At 44.5% G+C, this 16827-nt stretch overlaps 1 protein-coding gene across 1 annotated transcript in view; it reads left to right on the top strand.

Moving 5' to 3' along the window:
• ATP9A (ATPase phospholipid transporting 9A (putative)) overlaps nt 1–16827 on the top strand; it is a 110487-nt gene that overhangs the window by 33776 nt on the left and 59884 nt on the right. The window contains exons 4-11 of the mRNA XM_077335637.1: nt 1469–1577; nt 5670–5728; nt 7499–7550; nt 9133–9227; nt 9591–9671; nt 11594–11669; nt 13611–13687; nt 15291–15451. Coding sequence (XP_077191752.1) covers nt 1469–1577; nt 5670–5728; nt 7499–7550; nt 9133–9227; nt 9591–9671; nt 11594–11669; nt 13611–13687; nt 15291–15451 — 710 coding nt within the window. The remainder of the gene's footprint in view (nt 1–1468; nt 1578–5669; nt 5729–7498; nt 7551–9132; nt 9228–9590; nt 9672–11593; nt 11670–13610; nt 13688–15290; nt 15452–16827) is intronic.

Here is a 16827-nt window from a genome sequence, read left to right as displayed (position 1 = left end):
TTCCCTTCGCATGGTAAAGGTTGGGAAAGTCATTATTTCAAAGAGATCTGCTACAGTCTTTGTATATACTGAGAACAGCTGTCAGGTGTGCTGTGGCCACTAGCAGGGGACATGAGGTAAGATTGCAAGATCCAGGTTGGGAAACTGGGGAGAACAGGGATCTCAGTGGGGTACAGTGCCCTAGAATAGCACCCGTTTTCTTCAGGGAAACTGATTTCTGTGGACTGGAGATGAGCTGTAATTCTGGGGCATCTCCAGGTTTCACCTGTAGGTTGGCATCCTTAACTGAGAATGTTCTGTTAAATTTCTTTTAAGCATAATATTGTAAGTGTCTGTTTAGAGTCGAATGGCACAATACAATCTCAATAAAATGCCAGGACTGCAGTATGACATTTTTCAAAGAGGTGTAACTTGATTAGACTTGCTAAATTGTGTACCTAGAGTATTGATCCTGTGTGCAGAGGTGTGTGCAGTCAGGGAGTGCGGTGAATATGTACAACATTGCTGTTCTTATAAAAATAAAGATGCAAAAACTAAATGAAAACAGCCAGAAGTAACAAGAAATTTGCTAAGAGCATGCATCTTTCCTACTTTTAAAGAAGCCTGCCTTCTAAACAGCATACCCCTCCCAGTGTCAACAAAACAAAGATTAAAGCCACAATGCACCGTTTAAAAAGGTATTATCAGGTCCTAAGAAGAATTGCCCCATTCTAAGTTCTAAGTGCATTGACTCCAATGGGTTTAAAAGGATGTAACAGTTTCATTAGGATGTCTTGAATCAATCTTTGTTCGTCTAAAGGAGCTATTGGACTCAAATTTTGAAGGGCTAATGTGTTGAACTGAGAGGAGACAGTCAAATGGAAAAAACATTAATTTCCTAACTAAGGGAACCACACAGCAGCAGAGTCTTGCACCTCAACATGAGACAGAAAATATCATGTTGATTGACAGGGCAGATTTTGGAGTCCAGGAGGGGAATGAGGAAGGTGGGGGTGGGGACAAGGTGAGTTGCTTTAAGTTCCCTGGAGGGTGGGTGAGATAAACATGGCAATAATAAATAACATTAAAAACTGACAAAGCATGTTTATGCTGCCGGAAGGGCCGGAAACATTCTTTGATTTCATCAAATGAATGAAATATAAGATTCAGGGCGAAATCGTTCTAGACTCTTTTTTTACATAAAATGGAGGCTTAGTGGTAGTTACTGCCTTAGCTATACATCCAGTGGCAGCTGAAATGGGAAACATTACTTAGAGCAGGGGTAGTCAAACTGCGGCCCTCCAGATGTCCATGGACTGCAATTCCCAGAAGCCCCTGCCAGCATTCGCTGGCAGGGGCTTCTGGGGATTGTAGTCCATGGACATCTGGAGGGCTGCAGTTTGACTACCCCTGACTTAGAGGTTTGGAAATGCAATTTGGCACCTTTCCCTAGATCCGCTTTTTAAAACAATTCTTCTGCTCTTTTCAGGGTTTTGTGCTCACCGTGACCATCATCCGCGAGGCAGTGGAGGAGATCCGATGCTACATGCGCGATAAGGAAGTGAACTCCCAGATCTACAGCAAACTCACAGCCAGAGGTCAGCTGTTTGGCTCCAGCTGTCAACATCTGCTTGCTGTGTCCGGCAGCTGACCGCCAGAGCAGCAGGAGTTGTGTTTCAATCAAACTGTTACTGACAGCTCCAGAAGCAGATTGTAGGAAGGAGGGTTAGGTGGCGGAGGGGATGTGTGCGTTGCCATGTATGCAAGCACATGCTGTAATGGCGCTTTCTGTCACTCCTTGTCCAGGTGGAGCCTGACTGGAAGAGCACATGGGCTCTTTGCCTTCCCGTAGCTGAAATCCACCAGTGAAATGGAGTAGAAATTGGATCTATGAAATGATTTGGAACAGTTCCACATTACTGTGTTTGTGTTTTGAGGAGGGCTGAATAAGCATGCTGAGGAATTCATGAGCTGAGATTGTGTTGTAGGGTTGGCAACCATTAGGCGGTTGTACCCCGTTCCCCTCCCCTCCCCTGCCCAGAGAATATGGCCCAAAGGAGGGTCAACTGCATCTTACTGAAGTCTGTCCTCAAGCCCTGCTCTTTCCTCCCCATTTCCCTAGAATTTCCCAACCCAAAGTTGGCAAGCAATCATCAGGCTAAGTCTAGTAACCAGTGGAGGAGTGGACATGTAATGTGTGCCTGGGGGGTGGGGGCACTGGGTACAATGAAATCACTTTCTAGACATACCGAGAAGTGATGGCAGTAGCTCTAGGAATAGCTTGGAACTCTATGGTTTACTGCTTTTCTGGCAATTTCTAGAGTTACTGCTGTTGCTTGCAGGTATTCCCTGAGTGTGGCATCTTATGAATCACATCTTTTTATACAGAGGTGTGCCATTAAGATCCTAGAAATTTAAAGGATTGGGCCATCCTGAATTCCTTTTAATAGCATTTTCTATCAGCAGCGATTAGGAAGCCAGCAAAGCTCCAGAGGAGCAACTGTGCCATGTTTAAGAATGGATTCTATTTTTTTGATTTATCAGACTCTTGACTTCCTCTTCATTCTTTCCGTATTTTCTTTTCCATGAATGAGTCTTCTACCATCTCTTCCTTTTACCTTTACCTAAGCCACATGGGTCAAGAGGCACATCCCTTTCTCCTCCATCAGGTTGATATCCGTGTGTTCTGAGTATACCACAGAATACCCAGCCATAAGGCCACCTGCCTCATAAGAATTTCCCTTCCATTTTGAAAGGGGAGGTCCTATGAACTGGATGACTGCTCCTCACTGATGACTGCTCCTCATTCTTCGTAGGATTGCCAGGTGCCACTACACTGCTGGCGGGCAGGATGTGTGTGCTCCAAGAGCTCCCCCCACACACACACTTATCTGAACCCAGAAGAGCATCCAGCATGCTGATGTCACCTGGAAGTGACGGCATGTGAGAAATGTCAGGGTCGATGCTCTGGCTGTGGGGAAAACTCTAGTAAAAAAAATGAACCTCAAACCATAGAGTTTTGCCTGAAATCCAGACTGTCACCCCCTGATGTTCCCAGCATGCCGATGTCATTTCTGGGTGATGCTGACGTGTTCAGATGTTCTCTCAGAGGGAGCTCCGGGGAGGGGCAATGATCACCATGGATGAGACTGTTTTGGTGACAGTTTCCCCTACTTCCTGAAACCCGCAAAGTGGGGGGAATGATGCCAAAGTGGGGATTCCTCCAGCCCCAGTGAGGGCCCAGCATCCCTAGTTTTTGGAAAGCGAGAGAAGGAAAGGCAGTATGACTGAGCACCACTGAATCTCTGCCTGTCTTTTACTCAATTGCAAAGTGGGCAGGTATCCCCAAGCTGTCTCTCATTTGCGTTTTTTTCTCTTTTTCTCCCCGTCTTGTTTTCCCAGCCCAACAAGTTTACAGAGCATAGTGTGGGAGAACTACATTAAAAAAGGGCCTTGTGAAATGCAGAGAGACCTCCTGCCAAGAGAACGCTGCTTTGATACAGACCATTGGCATTTAGCAGCTGGATGTTTAAAAAAAACACACCAGTATTTTCACCTCCCGGAGTGTAGGGCCACCTAAAAAGCAAAAAAGAAAAGCTCATTGGAACAGAGACAATAAAAAACTTCTCTTTGATTTTGCTGAATGCATTTTGCTTCTTCTTGGGAGTTACTTTTTTTGCATGAAATGTGTCCTGTTCACTTTTGTGGTCCAGGTACTGCAGAAACAGCAAAAATATCTCCATCGAGCTCTCTGTTAATTTTCTACCTGCTTCCGTAGCTCCTTGGAAGGATACAAAAGCATGGAGGCAAGATCTAATTGTGTGTGTGCACATGCAGTTCTGGAGAGTTAAATATACAATTTTTTTGTGGGAGGGGGCGCTTATTTTCGAAGTCTTAAGTACATCTTATGTTTGCACTGTCTTATGCCATAGCTGATTCCCCCCAACGTTAAATCCAGCCTTGATTCAAAGGTGACTGTCCTTTGTTGTTATCTTAGGTTATTGTATTTGCAAATCTCAAGCATTCAATGGTGTGGGGCACGGTTCATTAAGAAAGGGTTTGCTATGTCCTGCAAATTTATTTTTAAAAGTTGTAACTCACCTTTCCCTTGTGGCTCAAGGTGGTTTAGAGTTCCAAGTTTTAAAGCATGCAAAATACAGTCAACCTCAACTGCCTACCCAGCCCGAAGAAAATGGCTAGACCAGTGAAATGATTAAAAGTCCTTGCAAATAAAATGGCCTCAGAGAAATCTTACCCTGGCCTGAATAACCCAGGCTAGCCCAATCTCATCACATCTCAGAAGCTCAGCAGGTTTGGCCCTGGTTAGTATTTCGATGGAAACCCACCAAGGAAACCCTGGGTACTAACCGAGAGGTGGGAAATGGCCAACCACGTCTGAATAGATCTTGCTTTGAAAACCCTATGGGGTTACCATGGCAAAAAATATATATAACAAAAATTTAAAAATACAACCTCTTACAAATTTCAAAGTACAGTGCTCACCCACTCAACTCCTCTGGGAGCCTGTTCCACTAGGATTGATTATGCACGGTGGCGGCCACACCTAGTGGCAGGACAGCATGCCCCACTACATCCCATGTACATATGGGGGGAGAAATCCCCCAGCGTACACAGTCTGCCCTGGAGTTGTGCGCAGATGAGGTTAGAAGAGGGTGAGGGGGCCAATGGTGTCTTGTTGTGTTTACATAGACTGCAGCTTGGTAAGAACACATTCAGATGTCACAAGAACCCTTTTGGTAAAATGCTGGGCTATCTTTTGTTAATCACCTCTGAATTCACAAATCCCATTGTTGAACATAGAAATATCAAGGCCTAAAATGAGGGAGGAAATCTGGAATTCTACAAGGACTTTCCCCAACTTTTTTCCAATGGAAAAACTGGGAAACTTTGGACAGCAATATAAAAAAACCCACCTCTGCACTGGATGTTTTCTTTTGAAATGAATGAAATGTGTTCAGGTGGCATAGGATGTAGAAGTTTGCCTCTCTCACTATAGATATGTTTGCAATTTTGCTTGTAAAAAACTCATGTTTAAACTCTGTAAATATGCTTAGTACAACTGGTTGTTTTAGCTAATAAATGATGAATTTTGTTGTTAAAGCAGCAAAACATTTATAGAACAGATTTGATGGGAAAGTTATTGTTGCGCCTTCCTTCCTTCCTTCCTTCCTTCCTTCCTTCCTTCCTTCCTTCCTTCCTTCCTTCCTTCCTTCCTTCCTTCCTTCCTTCCTTCCTTCCTTCCTTCCTTCCTTCCTTCTTTTGCATCTTTTCCTGGGAGAAATGTGTGTTATTTTCCTCCATGGTCTCAACATTTCTGGAAATTTTGCCTTTCTGGTTGATGAGCAGCCTGGCCACCTGGATATAAAGGTAGCAGTGTGAGAATGTCATGAGCAGCAAAAGGGACAGAACAGATAAACCAGAATTTATGCACAAACCATTTTTTATTACAGTGTTGATCTAAACCAGCAGAACAGAGTTCCAGTCCAGAGGCCATCTTTAAGAGCAACAAGATTTTATTTATTTGACAAAGTGTGCGTGAGCAAGAAATAAAACTTTGTTGCTCTTCAAGGTGCTGCCGGACTCCAACTTTGTTCTACTGCCAAAATGTGTGTCGTGCATGGAAAGGGGAGAAATGGCTCTAATTAAGGCCTATCTAATCTCTTCTTTAGGAACAGTCAAGGTGAAGAGTTCAAATATTCAAGTGGGAGACCTTATCATTGTGGAAAAGGTATGTCTGGATTTGCAAATGTCTTTATTATACTTCTTGGCAAGCCAGGAGCCAGCAAAGTCCTCTGGCAAAAGTAAAAAGTGCTTTGCTTTTTCTGAACATTAGCTGGTCTGATGTGGGTGGGGCCAGGTGGAATCCTAATATAAACGTTGGGTAAGCACTTAAGAGAGGATCAGTTGTGCAACATGTATTTATTTACTTTGTTTATACCTTGTGTTTCTCCCTGTGGGGATCCCAGTGTGCTTACGACATTCTCTTTTCCTTCATTTAATTGTCACAACAACGGCCCTGTAAGGTTGGTAAGGCTGAGGGAGTGATGGATTCAAAGTTACTCCATGAGCTCCCATGATAGAGTGGAGATTCGAACCCAGGTCCAACATTCTAACTGGTACATTATGCAGCATGCCTCTGCAAACTGCAGCATTTGTCGCAGACAGGATTCAAAATTGTCTTCTTAGTAGGGAATTTATTAAACATACAGAGAAAAAAAAATAAAGACGGATTAAGCTTGATAATCCTGAGTTACCGGTTTAGGATTTTGACAAGGGGAGTTTTGTCTCTCTAAAGCTTATACCCTGAAAAATGTGTTGGCCTCTAAGGTGCTTCAGAACTCAAATCTAGTCATATAAAACAGGGGTAGTCAACCTGTGGTCCTCCAGATGCCCACGGACTACAATTCCCATGAGCTCCTGCCAGCGTTTGCAAACGCTGGCAGGAGCTCATGGGAATTGTAGTCTGTGGGCATCTGGAGGACCACAGGTTGACTATCACTGATATAAAATTTTTGTGGCTTTTGACCTTCAATAATATTGACATCCTATCTAGAGTTATTAACCTGTATGTTTGTGGCTACAAAATGAATGTATGGTGAAAAGAACACAAAAGAAGATAGTCGATTACAAAGTCTACTCGAAATCTGATTCAGTATAATACAAAGAGCCAGTTTGGTGTAGTGGTTAGGAGTGTGGATTTATAATCTGGCGGGCCAGCATTGATTCCACGCTCCCCCACATGCAGCCAGCTGGGTGACCTTGGGCTCGCCACGGCACTGATAAAGCTATTCTTACTGAGCAGTGATATCAGGGCTCTCTTAGCCTCACCTCTCTCACAGGGTGTCTGTTGTGGGGAGAGGAAAGGGAAGACGACTGTAAGCCATTTTGAGACTCCTTTGGGTAGAGAAAAGTGAAATATAAGAACCAGCCCTTCTTCTGCAGTAATATCAGGGCTCTCTCAGCCTCACCTACCTCACAGGATGTCTGTTGTGGGGAGAGGAAAGGGAAGGGGATTGTAAGCTCCTTTGAGACTCCTTTGGGTAGAGAAAAGCAGCATATAAGAACCAGCCCTTCTTCTGCAGTAATATCAGGGCTCTCTCAGCCTCACCTACCTCACAGGGTTATCTGTTGTGGGGAGAGGAAAGGAAAGGTGAATGCAAGCTGCTTTGAGACTCCTGGTAGAGAAAAGCGGCATATAAGAACCAACTCTTTTTTCTGCAGTGTCTCCTTCCATTCATTTTCAGATATCCAGTTTAATTTCTTTCTCCCCCTCCCCACTGCAATTTGTATATGTCTTAATCCACACAACAGAGAGGAGTTGCAGGGAGGGAGAAGGTATTGGAGGGAAGAATCGCTGTAGGTGTTCTTGTGAAATAAAAAAAAAAAAGGAAATAATTCCGTCCTAAGCTCTAATATGAATCCTCTCACCTTCATGTCTTGCTACTAATTGGGAAGGTGAACAGAAGGCTCCATAACCACATCTCTGTTTGCAATGCAGAACCAACGTGTCCCCGCAGACATGATCTTCCTGAGGACATCGGAAAAGAATGGTAAACATCTGGAACCAATTCCGAAAATAACCATTAAAGCCTTTTACTTGATTATGAAGGACAAAAATAATCTGTTTGAAAATGTAACCCAAGTAGACAGTTTTAGTCTGGGCGATCCAACCAGCTCTCACACCCACCCTCCTCCCTCTTTTCAATGGCTCGGATCTCCTTGTTTGGCCCCATAAAGACCCAGAGGTTATTTATTCTAGATTGTGCCTCTTTATGCCCATGAACAAAAGAGAGCATGCAGTGTCCATCTCTCTCTTGTTACTGAACCTAGTTGCCCTGTTTCGCATATCTCTGCAATTATTCAGAAGCCGTGAAGAATATATCCTTTAAAAGCTAGAAATAATGTATTTTATAAAAGCTTTTGAGATTCCTTGGTGATTTTTTTTTTTTGAGATTCCTTGGTGTTTATTTACTTAGCCATAAGTACAACTGCTGGGGAAGGCGGGGGCGGCTTTAAAATATATGCAAAAGTACTCCCATTGTGTCCGGGCTGCGGGACCCTGCCTGCATGTGATAATATTTATCAAGCGAACAGCTGCCCGCACCACTGTTTATTCAAGTGCAGTCATATTACGGCCTTGGTGGCCGCCGTCAAATTGGTTGCGGGTCATAGAGAGAAGATGACCCAGATCGAAAGTGCAAATTGGGAAGCCCACATGGAGCTGTCCTCGATGCCATAATGAATGGGTTGCTAGGCTTACGCGTGACAAACAAAAGAAGATGGATGATAAACCAAATGGTACAGCCCCTGCTCTCGGGAGGACCCCAGGGCATCCTGGATTGGTCAGATATGAGATAGATTTGGAACCATTTTGCTTCTGCTTGGTGTGGAAAGGAAACCACTGGGGAGGGTTGTGGGCCAGAGGCAAAGAATCTGCTTGGCATGCAGAAGGTCCCCGGTTCAATCCCCAGCATCTCCGGCTTAAAGGATCTGGTAGTGGGCGATGTGAAAGGCCCTGAAAAGACCTGAGGCCCTGAAAAGACATTGCCAGTCTGGGTAGACAGTGCTGGCTTTGATGGACCAATAGTCTGATTCAGTCTAAGTTAGCTTCAGGCGTTCATGCAGCTGGCCATAATTAATAGGCAGAGAATGCCATCCCCGTATCTATTTTTTCACCTATTCTTGTATTCGAACATCTTCCAGAAGAAATAGTTCAGAGATGCACAAACATCTTCTAGAACAGGGGTAGTCAAACTGCGGCCCTCCAGATGTCCATGGACTACAATTCCCAGGAGCCCCCTGCCAGCATTCGCTGGCAGGGGGCTCCTGGGAATTGTAGTCCATGGACATCTGGAGGGCCGCAGTTTGACTACCCCTGTTCTAGAAGAAAGGGTTTGGCAATATACATTTTGGGGATTGACTCCCATGGGATTATACATTTATGATGCCCGGATGGGTAGCGTTTACGTTTTGATCTGTTCCAATAAACAGAAGTGAGCGTGTGTAAGAAACCGCTCGCCCCGCATATTGACTAAATCTGTCTTTAGTAGGGGCCTTTTGGGGGCAAGGCAACCACTTCCTCCTCCCCTCCCCCTGGCCAAATCCTTATTAACACAGCTTAAAACCCACCAGGGTCCTGCTTCCTGCGTACGGATCAGCTGGACGGCGAAACAGACTGGAAGCTGCGTCTGCCCGTCAGCTGCACTCAGAGATTACCCACCGCTTCAGTATGTAGAAGCTCTCTGGTTGTTGTTGTTTTTTCCGGTTTTCCTCCAAAATGTAATCAGAATGTCAAAAAAACTGTATCCAGTTGAGCAGTTCTGATAGATATGCGTGCCCTTAATTCTTAAATGGGTTGGATTTTTCGGGTTATTCCCCCACCCCCAATGCGCATACTCTGCCCCCCCCTGTAATGTTCCAGTGATCCCTTAGTAAGAAAATTTCTGGGGTGTGCAGTGGGAGGAGGAAATGAATGGAAACTGCCAGTCCCAATTATGAAAATGTATAAGAACGGTTGAGTCTTCCAACCTGCATGATTGGATCTTGCAAAGGCCTTAAATAACATGCCATGTTTAAAACCCTATCCGTAGGACCTTCTTCAGATCCGATCCTATGTGTATGCAGAGGAGCCTAATATTGACATCCACAACTTCGTTGGGACTTTTACCAGAGTAAGTGATTTGGTGGTTTGGAAAGTTGTCCAGTTGTAAGTTTCTAAGGCAGTGTTGAGCTTGGAGGCCTCAAACCATTTCCCAGGACAAGAGCCTTTGTGTTCTTTCTTGTCATTTTTATTCCCACTCTTCCTCCATAGAGCAACAGTCTCTGTTCTTATTTTCTCCTCTCAACATCTTTTTCAAGGATAGGGGACCCCATAGAGCAGGGGTCTCCAAGGTTCTCCCATGAGCACCACAGCATAGTGTGGATTTGGACCTGGGTCTCTCAGATCCTAGACAAACACTGGGGCTGCTGCACCACTGTATTATTGCTTTATTTCAGTGGTGAATTAATCCCCATGTTCTTGAGAACCGAGGGGCTACATAATGTAGCATCTAGAATGCTGGACAGAGAAATGTGGTTTCACATGGCTCCTGTCCTTGATGTTTAGGGAATAACTGGGGGTCATTCTCAGCCTAACATATCTCACAAGCTACTTGTGATTCTAAAATGTGGGAGGGTGTATGATAAGCTGTATTGCCTTCTGGCATAGAATGAGCTACCCGTTCTATAGAATCATAGAATCCTAGAGTTGGAAGGGATATCCTGGGTCATCTAGTCCAACCCCCTGCACAATGCAGGATACTCACAACCCTGTCGCTCATCCACTGTAACCTGCCACCCCCTTGAACCTTCACAGAATCAGTTTCTCCATCAGATGGCTATCCAGCCTCTGTTAAACATTTCCAAAGATGGAGAACCCACCACCTCCTGAAGAAGCCTGTTCCTTGAGGAACCTACAACTGTCACTAGCTGGCCATTTTAGAGCAGGGGTCACCAACCTGTTTGAGCCTATGGAATTTTGAAACAGAGCAGTAGCCACAATCACAAAATGGCCGTGTGAGAGGTGAAGCCTCCCATGCAGAGAGGAAGCCCTTGCGCTGGGGATAAGAAGTGTAAATTTTAAAAATACAGAGAAAAACCCATGATGTTTTCTGTCCTGCATCTTTCAGCTGGGCATTCAAACCCAAGTATCCAGACAGTAGTCTTAGAGTAATACATGTGAAAGGGATTTAGGAGTTCTGGTGGACAATAAGTTGAATATCAGCCAACTGTGGGATATGACCACTAAGGAGGCTAATGCAGTATTAGGCTGCATTGCTAGGAGCATAGAATCTAGAGCACGAGAAATTATAATACTACTCTAGTTCACATTGGTTAGATCTCATTTGGAATATTGTGTCCTATTCTGTGCACTGCAGTTCATGAAGAATATTGACAAGTCGGGATGTGTTCAGAGAAGGGTGACTAGGATGGTTGAGGGGTTGGAATCCATGCCTTACCAGGAGAGGTTGAGAAAGTTGGGTTTGTGTAGCTTGGAGAAGAGGAGGGCAAGGAGTGATAGTATAGCTGTGTTTAACTCTGCAAAAGGTACACCTGTTGAAGAGTGGGCTGATTTGTTTACTGCAGCTTTAGAGACACGGACTAGGAGCAATGTGTTCAAATTACAAGAAAGGAGGTTCCACTTAAATGTTAGAAAGCATTTTCTGAAGGCGAGTGCTGTAGGTAGGTGGAATATGCTGCCTCGGAGGGTGGTGGAGTCTCCTCCGTTGGAAGTTTTAAGGAGGAGATTGGATATGCACCTGTCAGGAGTGTGTGATTAAGTCCGCAAGAAAGTGGGGGAAGGGACTGGATGGCCCTTTGTGGCCTTTTCCAGCTCTGTGTGATTCTGATTCTGATTCTGAAAATATTGGGGTTTGACTCCTGTGCATGAAGGAGACTAGAAGCCCCTGGCTGTCAGATGCTTGTTACTTCAAGAAGACTTCGGTTCCCAGGCCTCAAACCCACCCGCGAGAGACTCTACACTTGTTGGAATGTTTGTACAAGACACTCTTGAATGTTCCCTTTAAAAAAAAATTAAAATAAATACATCTTTTAGGAAGACAGCGACCCTCCAGTGAACGAGAGCTTAAGCATTGAAAATACCCTGTGGGCCAGCACGGTGATTGCTTCAGGTAAAGCCTAAGATGTGTTTCTGGTGGGGTATGTTAGCAATTTTTAAGAAATCTCTTTGTAATTGAAATAATCATCTCTTGTCAATGAAAATTAGAGGTTGGAATGAAGTTTCCCACTTGTCCGAACACCACAGGGGAGTTGGGGCTGACATCTAATTACCCCCTTGGACGTTTATAGATGAGAAGGCCTTGGAATTCTAATAACCTTTGGGCAAAGCATCGTTTGGCAGAACAGCAGCTTAATTGCTCTCAGTATAGAGGTTTCACATCTGTAGCAGAAAGGGCGTCAAAGGGATTATAGATGGAAGCGGGATAAAACATTTCCAAGTCATGTTAACATCACCGCCCTGTTTGTCGTTCCATAGAAAGACGACTGGTTAAATAAGACTGCATGTATCGTGTTGAAATTAGGAAAAAAAGACGGATAAGATCTCTAAAACATTCTTAAAGAAAGGAGAGCTTTTTTAAAACTAAGCAGTCAATATCTCTCTCTGTTTTCTGTAAGCTCGATTTTTTTCTTCTTTCTATCGGGAACATTAGAAGATAGAAGCTTTCTGTGATCTTGTTGTCCCCATGTTAGTCTAATAGAGTTTCCAGATCCCTTCTGGCAACCCACAGGGGATGGGAAGGACTTACAAGGAGAAAGAGAAAGCCCTAGGCCTCATTGCTGGTGTCACACAGGAAGTGACATCATCATGCCAGCAACGTCCTGGTGATGCTCTGGCCTTTGGGCAAAAAGTTCTATGATAAAACTGGTTTCTGCCATAGAGTATTTGCCCGGGCACAAGAGTATAATCTAGCTATTGCTGGTGTGATCATATCACTTCCTGTGCCATGCCAGCAACGAGGCCTATGCCTTCTCCTTTTTCCTGGTAAGTCCCCTCACTGGCCAGCTGATTGGTGTCTTGGGGTTGGATCTGGTAGGAGGGGAATCCTGCTTCCACCAGGGGAGGGAGGGCCTGGCAACCCTATAGTATAGTGATAACCATTTATGTGTTTAGTTGGAAGGAATGGGTGAGGCTGGAGAAAATCCAGCAAGAGAGCCCGGTGAGGTACCATTTCATTAGTCCAAGGGCGTCTTGGTGGTTATGCTGCAAGCTGCGGCGTGATAACCAGAAACTGAGCTATGTATTCAAAAACTGGAGTCAGCATAAGATTTTGCACCAGCTGCTGCCTGTGCACTGCTGCAGCTCAGTGTGGTGTTGTGGCTCTGCTTTTTAGCACCAGGCACATTCATTTATTATTTGCAGTGTTTAAATTAGCCTACTTGCTGCTTTGACGTCATACAGCTTGTCCTTTGGAAATTGCTCCAGGATAGCAAATATTCGGCGATAGTACAGTGAGTGCCGTGGTACAGTCATGACTTCTGGGAACCTCTAGAGGGTATCGTAACACAAATATTTAACAATACATAACGTCTCAAAATCATTTTCCTTTGGACTCGGCAAGATGCCACTATTAGTGCAACAGACTTCATCTTCCCTTCTTCTGCTCCTCCCGCCCCCAATAAGACACCTTAGATGTGATCAGTGGAAATCAGAATTTACCCCCAGTTTCTTCTACCCGCATGTGGGCATACCATTTTTCTGAGTCAAACTTCCCACTTGGTTCTGTGGTAAGGTAAAGGTAAAGGTATCCCCTGTGCAAGCACCGGGTCATGTCTGACCCTTGGGATGATGCACTCTAGCGTTTTCATGGCAGACTCAATACGGGGTGGTTTGCCAGTGCCTTCCCCAGTCATTACCGTTTACCCCCCAGCAAGCTGGGTACTCATTTTACCGACCTCGGAAGGATGGAAGGCTGAGTCAACCTTGAGCCGGCTGCTGGGATTGAAATAATCAAAATGCGATTTCATGCATTAGCTTTTCAATATTAAAACACGCCCCTCTCCTTTACAACCACATTTCTGTCTTTCAACCTAGTCCTTTTCTCTTGTCTCAGGAACTATTGTGGGTGTTGTGCTGTATACAGGCCGGGAACTGCGCAGTGTCATGAACACCTCAAATCCACGGAGCAAGGTAAGGAAAGAAGTTCTGCACAGGCTGTTTTTACAATTACGCTGCAGCACGTTGCAATGATTTGCAATGATTTGATAAGGAGTTCCATCCAGTCTTGGCTCTTTGCTGATACCTGTATTCTCGATGATTTATTTAGAGAATTTTTACACTGTCTCTCCAGGGACCTGCTCATGGTGGATGACAGTGCAGAAACAATGTTGTTGTCGTTAGGTGCGAGGTCGTGTCCAACCCATCGCGACCCCATGGACAATGATCCTCCGGGCCTTCCTGTCCTCTACCATTCCCCGGAGTCCATTTAAGTTTGCACCTACTGCTTCAGTGACTCCATCCAGCCACCTCATTCTCTGTCGTCCCCTTCTTCTTTTGCCCTCAATCGCTCCTAACATTAGGCTCTTCTCCAGGGAGTCCTTCCTTCTCATGAGCTGGCCAAAGTATTTCAGTTTCTAGGACTGACCGGTTTGTTCGCCTTGCAGTCCAAGGGACTCGCAAGAGTCTTCTCCAGCACCAGAGTTCAAAAGCCTGAATTCTTTGACGCTCGGCCTTCCTTATGGTCCAACTTTCACAGCCATACATTGCAACTGGGAAGACCATAGCCTTAATTAGATGCACTTTCATTGGCAGGGTGATGTCTCTGCTTTTTAGGATGTTGTCTAGATTTGCCATAGCTTTCCTCCCCAGGAGCAAGCGTCTTTTAATTTCTTTGCTGCAGTTCCCATCTGCAGTGATCTTGGAGCCCAGGAAAATAAATTTTGTCACTACCTCCATTTCTTCCCCATCTATTTGCCAGGAATTGAGAGGGCCAGATGCCATGATCTTCGTTTTCTTGATGTTGAGTTTAAAGCCAACTTTTGCACTCTCCTCCTTCACCCACATCAACAAGCTCCTTATTTCTTTTTCGCGTTCTGCCATTAGAGTGGTATCATCTGCATATCTGAGGTTATTGATATTTCTCCCTGTAATCTTGATCCCAATTTGTGATTCATCTAGCCCTGCCTTTCTCATGATGTGCTCTGCATACAAGTTAAATAGGCAAGGCGACAGTATACAGCCTTGCCGAACTCCTTTCTCAATTTTGAACCAATCAGTGATTCCATGCCCAGTTCTCACTGTTGGGGGGGGGGGTGTCCAAAGAAATGTTTTGTCACCTCTTCACACTGTGTTTGCAAAACACCACACTAAATATCTTGGGACACTGGGGGCAGTTAAGCATAGTTGTCTCTGAGATGTAAGACCATGTCTCTAGCCAGTACTACCTCATACTATATATGTGTGTAGGGGTAAAGGACACAAGACAGCCCACACACAAATTTGCCACCTTGGTGAATAATAGCTTTATATGTAGCAGTTACTCCCTTATGTGTTTCATTTGCTCCATCAGATTCTCATCAAGGTGGATAAAGAGAAGACTCAGTTTTTTCCTTTTCTGAACACTAGTTGTGTTCTGTGGCTAGGAAATTCAGCAGTAGTTATGACGTGCTATGAGTCTTTTGTATCTGAGGAAGGAAACTTCAGCTTTTGAAAGCTTATATCCTTGGGAATCTTGTCGCCCTTTAAGATGCTACTAGTCTCAAATCTTGCTCATCCGCTCCTTTTGTCCTTCTAGATTGGCCTCTTTGACCTGGAAGTTAATTGTCTCACCAAGATCCTCTTTGGCGCTTTAGTGGTGGTTTCTCTCGTCATGGTGGCTCTTCAACACTTTGCCGGCCGTTGGTATCTTCAGATCCTCAGATTTCTCCTTCTTTTCTCAAACATCATTCCGATCAGGTAAGAGACAGCTGAGGTACTTCTTTTTCTTTTTTAAAAAAGTAATGTATCTCAGTCAAAACACTAGTTTGTGGAGGGGAATGTCAAACAGGATCATACAATAAACAGCAGCTAGGTTCCATGGCCTTATTCAGAGGTCAATCATGGGAAACAGTTTTGCTTCAGGTTTGCTCACGCCAAATAAAATAAGTGAGCAGAAATCTCAGGTCATGCATTAGCTGTTGATTATACTATTTCAGGTGGTTAGGAACCATTTTAAAAGTTTGAATGATCCCCCACATATAAAATACTCCTTGTATGTATAAAAGGTAAAGGTAAAGGTATCCCCTGTGCAAGCACTGGCTCATGTCTGACCCTTGGGGTGACGCCCTCTAGTGTTTTCATGGCAGACTCAATACGGGGTGGTTTGCCAGTGCCTTCCCCAGTCATTACCGTTTACCCCCCAGCAAGCTGAATACTCATTTTACCGACCTCAGAAGGATGGAAGATGGAGTCAACCTTGAGCCGGCTGCTGGGATTGAACTCCCAGCCTCATGGGCAGAGCTTCAGACTGCATGTCTGCTGCCTTACCACTCTGCGCCACAAGAGGCTCTATGTATAAAACTAGCCAAACTGGGTACATACGAAGAGTATTTTATTTACTGAAAAACCTTTTTGTGCTGCCTCTCTGGTCACTCAGGGTCCACCTGGCAGCAAAAGTTAAAACATTTAAGCAGTTAAAAATACAGCTAAAATTCTAAAATTCAGTTAAAAACATCCAGTTAAAAACACACAGCAATAGGAGGAAAGCAATTATTGTTATTAAGCACATGTCCGATGAAATAAAAAGGTCCAGCAAAACATACCGATGGACAAATCTTTCTGGGGAGTGATTTTCAGAGTTTTGTTGCCATGACAGAGAAGGTCCTTTCTCAAGTCACCACCAGTCTAGCCTCAGGTGGCAGGGGCAACCGAAACACGACTCTGACCACAGCATTCTGTACCAACCGTAGATTCCGGACAGTCTTCAAGGGCAACGCCATGTAAATCACATTGCAGTAGTCTAATCTAGATGTAACCAGGTCAAGATCTCTTTTGCCCAAGAAGGGCTGCAGCTAGCTTACCAGATAAAGCTGTTAAAAAAAGGCTACCACTGCCACCTGTTTATCTAACACGAGGCCTAGATCCAGAGTAATCCTAAGCTACAAAGCTGCTCCTTTAAGGGGAGTGCACCCCTGTCCAGAACAGGAAATAACCCATGGAACTATGCATGTTTGTTTGGATCTTGGCCAAAGTATTTTCCTCATGCAAACAGACCACACGAGATTGGCGAGGAAAAGCTTAAACCAACTATTCAGTCATACTTTAATCATTGTAAGGATATTGCATAGTGTTTC

Source organism: Paroedura picta, chromosome 4, assembly GCF_049243985.1.
Source record: "Paroedura picta isolate Pp20150507F chromosome 4, Ppicta_v3.0, whole genome shotgun sequence".
NCBI lineage: Eukaryota > Metazoa > Chordata > Lepidosauria > Squamata > Gekkonidae > Paroedura > Paroedura picta.
This window is presented reverse-complemented; position numbering and strand designations above follow the sequence as displayed.